General features: G+C 41.6%; 1 protein-coding gene across 2 annotated transcripts in view; it reads left to right on the forward strand.

Annotated features, from left to right (window-relative positions):
• Positions 1–1,912: 1,912 nt before the first annotated feature.
• clcn6 (chloride channel 6) overlaps positions 1,913–7,959 on the forward strand; it is an 83,221-nt gene continuing 77,174 nt past the window's right edge. The window contains exons 1-3 of one of the 2 annotated variants that reach the window (XM_043675878.1): positions 1,913–2,114; positions 5,146–5,205; positions 7,399–7,464. In XM_043675878.1, coding sequence (XP_043531813.1) covers positions 2,046–2,114; positions 5,146–5,205; positions 7,399–7,464 — 195 coding nt within the window. In that variant the 5' untranslated portion in view covers positions 1,913–2,045. The remainder of the gene's footprint in view (positions 2,115–5,145; positions 5,206–7,398; positions 7,465–7,959) is intronic. The other variant, XM_043675877.1, reaches the window with a different exon arrangement.

Here is a 7,959-nt window from a genome sequence, read left to right on the forward strand (position 1 = left end):
GTTCTCACTGTATTTCATGAGATTCCCTATGGGGAACCTTGTTGAACGCCTTACTGAAGTCCATATAGATCACATCTACCGCTCTGCCCTCATCAATCCTCTTTGTTACTTTTTCAAAAACTCAATCAAGTTTGTGAGACATGATTTCCTACGCACAAAGCCATGTTGACTCTCCCTAATCAGTCCTTGCCTTTCCAAGTGTGTAAATCCTGTCCCTCAGGATTCTCTCCAACAACTTGCCCACCACCAACGTCAGGCTCACCGGTCACCCTGGCTTGTCCTTACCACCTTTCTTAAATGATGATACCACGTTAGCCAACCTCCAGTCTTCTGGCACCTCACCTGTGACTATTGATGATACAAATACCTCAGCAAGGGGCCCAGCAATCACTTCCTTAGCTTCCCACAGAGTTCTAAGGCACACCTGATCAGGACCTGGGGATTTATCTACTTCTATGAGTTTCAAGACATCCAGGACTTCTTCCTCTGTATTATGGGCATTTTTCAAGATGTCACTATCTATTTCTGAATGCCGAAAAAACCCCAGCAATTTTGAGAGTTTTTGACTGAACCACACTTTCAGGCAGTGCACTCTTCAAGACTCCCACCACCCTCTGGGTGGAAAAAATTCTCAACTCTCCTCTTTTAGCTCCTTTCTTTTACCCTAAATCTGTGCTCCCTGGTTACTGACCTGTCTCCTAATGGAAAATGTGCCTTTCTATCTATCTTATGTAAGCCCGTAAGTCTCATACACCTCCATCAAGTACCTTGTAAATCTTTGGTGATCCAAGAACTGCCTCAGTTTATCCAATCTTTCCTCATAGCTCTACAGCAGGCAGCATCCTTGTAAAGCTCCTCTATGCTTTCTCTAGTGTAATCATGACCTCCTTAATAATGCGGTGATCAGAACTGCATGTAGTACTCCAGTTGTGGCCTACCAGCATTTAATACAGTTCTAGCATAACTTCGTTTTTGTATTCTATCCCTCAGTGAATAAAAGTTACCCATATGCCTTCTTACCTGTGTTGTCTACCTTCTTCCACTACTTACAGGGATTTGTGGATATACACACAAATATTCCTGTCATGCCAGGATCCTGCCATTCATAGTATAATACCTTCCCTTGATATCCCTCGTCAAGTGCATTTCCTCACTTTTCAAGGTTGAATTCTACCTGTTATTGCTGTGTCCAGCTAACGTACATTGATAACCTCCTGCAATAAATGGTTAGTCTCCTTATAAATGATCACAAATGCTCCAGCTGAGACCTAAACATTAATTATAAAGTTTGAGCAAAATGTCTTTGTTCTTGTATTGTTTGCCTTTATTTTATACAGCCATATACATTTTTAAATAACTTTTTCTATTTGTCCTTTCACCTTCAAAGACGTATGAACATCCATCTCGAGTTATCACTATTTCTTACACTCTGAAACTGTATAGTTTAAATGTATACAGCCCTTCTTCATTCCTCCCCGCAAAATAGAATACTTTACACTGGTCTGGATTAAACATCATCTCTCACACGTCTGCTTCCCGATGTCTGCTATTATCTTCCTTATATGCCTCAAGATTTACTGTTTGTGATGCCTGCACGAGCCGTCAGTTCAGAATTGGATATGTAAGATAGCATGGACTTGTTCTGCACTGAATGTAATAACTGAGCCGTACGATCAGCCTTTAAAAAAGTGAAGGTGAAGGTTAAGGTTAAGACCATCAAGTCAAAGGATGGTCAACCACCACTCAACCCAATTTCAAAAGTGTGCACACTTCAACACGCATGCGCAGTGCGATATTTATATATGACGTCACACGTAAATCTTTTATGATGTGTCTGGAATGGAAGCGCATGCGTACATTGGAATCAGCGCACATGCGTGGTTGTTCATAGTTGCGGGTGTCAGCAAGCACTGCCCTCTTTCATTCCCGGCGCGCGAGAGTCGGGACCTTGCCTGTATCGTTAGGCCCCGCCCCCCCCAGTGACTGGCAGGCCCGGCGCACGTAAACGGGCGGGGGTGGTGGTCGCAGGTCACGTGGGGGTAGCGATGGCGAGCGGCCGACGGTTGCGGTGTTGCTGCTGCGGGGAAAGAGAGGGCCGCAGCCCGGAGGAGCTGGTGAGCGGGGAAGGGGTGCTAGCTGCAAGCTTTCCTGAGTTCACCACCGGGTCTCCGTGAGCTCGGTTCCGCCCCTCTTCCCTGCTCCAGGATCATCACCTCGTCGCCTCACTCCTGGGACACTGCCCACTCCCTCACTACTACCCCCTCTTCCTCTCCGCCCCAGAACAGTCTCCTAATCTTGGCCCACTGCTTTCCCCACTCCCCTCGTTCTTTACACAATATATTCATTTCCATAGCACCTGTTTCTTCTTCACTCAACATAGACCATTGTTTGATTTTTGTCTATTCGTGGGGAGCATCACTGGGGCATTGTCTTCAGTTCTCTGTATTTAGACACACGTATTTTTCAATCGGGGTAAACCTTGGTTGATTTCTTCCTCTCAAGTTCAATGACCAGCTATACTTTAAAGGAATACAGACTGTTAAGTGGTCATGCGAGAAGGTGGGGAATGACATGAGGTTATTTACTTTGGTAGGAAGAATTTAAAAGCACAATATTTTTTTAAAAGCCAAAGACTAATCAGCATTGATATTCAGAAATGTTTAAGGAATCTTGCATTCAGTTAATCTATGAGGAAGCAATTTTTTAAAAATAAGGTTGGTGGAGAATTATGAGGAAGTCTTTCTGGAATTATGTGGCATTTTAAGACTGGGATAGTACATATACTTTTGACTGCATTTATTAAGGCAAGATATACCTGTCAAATAGGTTGTGCAATTAAGGTTTGCCATATTGGTTTGTGGGAAAAGGAAGTCCTATAAGAAGAGATTGAATAGCCTATATTCTCTGGTCTTTTGAAGAATGAAAGATGTTTATATTGAAAGACAATACTTTTGGGGCATTTGACAGGCTCGATACTGTGAAGATGTTTCCTTTGGTGAATCTAGAGCTGATGGTCATCATCTCTGGGCAAGAAAGTAACCATTTTGAACTGAGCTGAGTAATTCTTCATTCAGGATTCTGCATGTTGGAATCCTCAACTGAAAACTGTTTGCTCAGTCAATATTTATATTGAAGACTGAAATTGATGAATTTTGGACACTAAAGGAATCGGATGATTAGGTACAAAAGGCAATGATGTCACGTTCAGTAGCTCTTCATGGACCTGAGTGAAGAGGGTAATGGGAAATGCAGTCCATTGTGAGCTCAATAACAGAAAATTCTTGGGCTCAGAGATGGAATGGGTTTGTTGCAGAAGGGTAACAAATCAGTATTTTAATAGTTCTAAATGTTGGGTGGGAAACAAGGGTTTAGAAGGTTTCAATCCTTGGTTAGACAGTGCTGTACAGCCTGCAGCTGATTGATCGTGAAATTGCAGTATTTCAGTTAGTGCTCAGATTGATTTTTGTATTTTTGTATTTTTTCTTGGCTGACTATAATTTGACCACAGATATGATGTTGTAATTGAGTTTTGAGAAGATTTGTTGAGGTTCTGGATGTAGGTTTGCTGGCTGAGCTGGAAGGTTCGTTTCCTGACCTTTCGTCATCATACTAGGTAACATCAGTGAGCCTCCAGATGAAGCACTGGTGGAATGGCCCACTTTCTATTTGTGTGTTTAGGTTTCCTTGGGTTGGTGATGCCATTTACTATTTTTCTCAGGGGGTGGTAAATGGGATCCAAGTCAATGTGTTTGTTGAGAGAGTGCCATGCTTCTCTGAATTCTCGTGCGTGTCTCTACCCCTACGTCAAAGACCTCTCGGAAACGACTGCCAGACTATTCAGACCTCTTGGCATCATGGTAACCCACAAACCCACCAATACACTAAAGTACAGCTAATATACTTGAAAGATCCTATACAGACAACAAGCAAAACTAATGTCATTTACAAAATACCTTGCAAGAACTGTAACAAACACTACATTGGACAAACAGGCAGAAAACTAGACACCAGGGTCCATGAACATCAACGAGCCACAAAACGTCATGACCCACTCTTACTAGTATCCTTATATACAGGTGAGGAAGGACACCACTTCGACTGGCACAATACATCCATCCTAGGACAAGCCAAACAAAGACATGCATGGCATTCCAACCGGAACTCTATCAACAAACACATTGACTTGGATCCCATTTACCACCCCCTGAGGAAATGATGGCACCACAGGAAATGACATCACCAACCCAAGGAAACCAAAACATAAATAGAAAGCGGACCATGCCACCAGTGCTTCATCTGGAGGCTCACTGATGTTACCTAGTATGGTGACAAAACATCTGAAAACGAACCTTCTAGCTCAGCGAGCAAACCTACATCCAGAACAATTGGGCGGCATGGTGGCACAGTGGTTAGCATTGCTGCCTCACAGCGCCAGAGACCCGGGTTCAATTCCTGCCTCAGGCGACTGACTGTGGAGTTTGCACATTCTCCCCGTGTCTGCATGGGTTTCCTCCGGGTGCTCCGGTTTCCTCCCACAGTCCAAAACAAAATGTGCATGTCAGGTGAATTGGCCAAGCTAAATTGCCTGTAGTGTTAGGTGAAGGGGTAAATGTAGGGATATGGGTGGGTTGCGCTTCGGGGGTCAGTGTGGACTTGTTGGGCCGAAGGGTCTGTTTCCACACTAAGTAATCTAATCTAATCTAATGTTGTAATAATTCTGATAACAAGGGAAAGATACATTGGAGGAGGTGCGAATCCATTCACTCATAAGTGTTTGTCATTATTGATCAGCTCCTCGAGTTTGCTCAACTGGGTCATGGCTAATCTGTATTTTAACTCCATTTTTCCCCCATATCCTTTGAAACCCTTACTCAACAGAAATCTGTCAATGTTTGGCAGTAAAATTTCAGTTGATACACCCTCCCCACAAGCGTCATACGAAAGCTGTGTTGCAAGGGCTGTAATGGTGGGAAGGGGAAGTGCAGTCTATTATGTTAGATGTTCAATGTCTGTAAAAGCATTTATTTTTCCAACTGCCATTACTAGAGTTATTGCTTTATGTTAGACTCATGGAGAAGAGATAGCAAACTGTTTCTTGATTGTCAAACTGAACAGAATAAATGCAAAATCTTTTATTCATAACAGACTATTCTGGGGGAGACACATGAGGAAGAGGATGAAATTTTGCCAAGGAAAGATTATGAGGTATGTAAATGGCAAAGCAAGTGTGCAAAATAAACTTTCATTCATTCCTATATGCAGCACCTGAACATTGAATATGTTGGTTGAGAGGAAACTAGACTGGTTAGACGCCCTTTATTGTCATTCACTTCCTTCTCTTGCTTATTTTTGAGTTTTTCAGCATACACCTTCACCAGTTGGAAGCTCAAGCAAACTGATGACTTCTTCATTTCAGGCTTGTAATACAACTCTGTTGAAGAGATTTTTGAGAAACTGTTAGTCCACATAAGTGATGTTTTGGTTTAATAACATTCAAATTAGCAGCATCTCCATCTTTGTTCAACAGTGGTTCTTTCCAGCGTGCACTGGTCCTATGTCGGACACAGGGGATATGTTTTGGGACATGTTGCCTCAAATTGATTAATTGCCCCACCTTAAATCTGCTGATGCGTAATATATCAAGCTGAATGTGGAGGAGCTTCTCCTTAAATCTATGCATTTCCATTTCTTTTGATCATAGAATGTGAATATCTCTGAAATCAACATTTGTTGCAAACCCCTAATTGCCCTAGTATTGAAAAGTATGTTGTACGAGACTAGTGTTGCAGCAGACTTTGAAGGCAAGCTTTCTCATAGCTGTAAACTGTCTAACACTCACACAGGCATCAGGTTACACCATGATTTCAGAAGAACAGCAGTAGTGAATCATCGTTAAATTATGCTTTTATAATCTGCAACAACATAACCTGGAAGTAGAGTATTGCAAAGACAAATGACCCTTTGAGAGAAAAAAATTCACCTCATCTCAGTCTTTAAAGGAGATCTTTTTATCTTAAACTGTGTTCCCTTGTTCTCAGTCGAAGGGTGTGGTACTGGAAAAGCAGAGTCGGTCAGGCAGGATCCAAGGAACAGGAGAATTGACGTTTCGGGCATAAGCCCTTCATAAGGAATTCCAGCACCTCGCTCTTTGACTGATCTGCAGTCCTCACTTTCTCCCCTTGTTCTCATCCAAGAGGAGGAAGCAATCTTCCAACATCCCCTCTGTAATTCCTGCAGGATCTTAAGCTTCAACAGGATTACCTCTCATCTGAACTCTAATGTGTACATGCCCAACCTGTTCAATCTTCCTTCATCAGATAAGCCCATCTTCCCAGGAATGAGTTCAGTAAACCTGCTCTGAACTGCTTCTAATGCAGTTTATCCCTTTTCAAATGCGGAGACCAAAGCTGTATATAAAACTCAAGATGTGCTGACACGAAGGCCCTTCATAGCTGCAGTAAAACAGTGTTGCAGTAAACATAGCATTCACTCATCTTCCTAATTGCTTGCTGTGCCTATAAATGCCACTTTTTGTGAAACCAGATCTCTGTGCCACCAAATTGTGTAATCAATCTCCACTTGTATAATTTTAAGCTTTTCTGTTTTATCCTGAAATTGGCAAGTTCACATTTTTCCTAATATGATATTCCATCTATCACATTTTTCCCATCTCCGTAACCTATAAATATCCCTTAGTCTATCTTCTCTTCACAACTTACTTTCCTTACTTGTCATCTGTAAGTTTAGCTACCAGACATTTGGATCTTTCATCCAGGTAAGTAATATATATCATAAGTAGTTATGACAAACCACCTGGAGAATATAACTTTGGTGAAATTAATTTGGAGTAGAAATTGAGCATCAGTAATCATGATTATGAAATTAACAATTGTCATAAAACCCCAGGTTCACTGACTACTTTAAGGGAGAGAAACTGTCTATTCTTTACTGTCTAGCCTTTACGTGAGTCCAGACCAACTGCAATATGGTTTACCTTTACTGCCTTTTGGAGTGTTCTTGAAGCTCAGTGGATCGTATGCATCCAGAAAAACAAATACCCTGGGAATGAGCACATGTAGCAGTTTCACAGTTCAGTTGAAAACAGATTTATAAATGATCTGAATCCCAAGATTAATCCATGACTAAATAAATTACTGTTTTTATATTATGTAAAATGCTGATCATTATGTTGTATGCCACTGTTTTGACTCTGACTTTAATCAGTACTGAACCTGGCACTTTGTTCGTAGGCTGTACTCAAGGTGAAATCCTCACTGCAAATTCTATGATTTAAGTGAAATGACAACAAAATCAATGTAGATTCACACTTTGTTCTGCATCTCTAAATGAGTATTTTTCATTTTCTGGTGTATCTGATGGTTTGTTTCCTTTTGACAGAGTTTGGATTATGATAAATGTATCAATGAACCATATCTGGAGGTACTGGAAACGCTGGATAACAAGGTTTGTTGAGAAATCTCTGTGTCCGTTTCCTTCTTTCAACTTCCTTTGCACTAAGGAAAATAACCTCAGCTTCTCCAATAAAATCTTATAGGTATATTTCCTTAACTCTGAAGCCATTCTGCCTAATTTCCTCTGCACATCTCAGCAGCTTTCATGTCCTCAAAATGTGATCAAAGCTGGAAGCAGTACACCAGTTAAGACCTAACCACAGCTTAAAAAAGGTTCAGCACTGTTTCCCTGCTTTTGTATTCATTACCTCTATTCATGAAGATCAAAGTGCCATACGCTTTACTAATTAATTTCTCAATCTATCTTGTCACCTTCAAAGATGTCTGCACATGAGCAATTGGGTGTCCCTACCTCTCAAAGTCTTTAGAATATATCATATAGCCTTTTGTTCTGTGAAAATACATAATCTTGCACCTACCTGGGCGGCACGGTGGCACAGTGGTTAGCACTGCTGCCTCACAGCGCCAGAGACCCGGGTTCAATTCC

This window comes from Chiloscyllium plagiosum, chromosome 34 (genome assembly GCF_004010195.1).
Source record: "Chiloscyllium plagiosum isolate BGI_BamShark_2017 chromosome 34, ASM401019v2, whole genome shotgun sequence".
Taxonomy (NCBI): Eukaryota; Metazoa; Chordata; class Chondrichthyes; order Orectolobiformes; family Hemiscylliidae; genus Chiloscyllium; species Chiloscyllium plagiosum.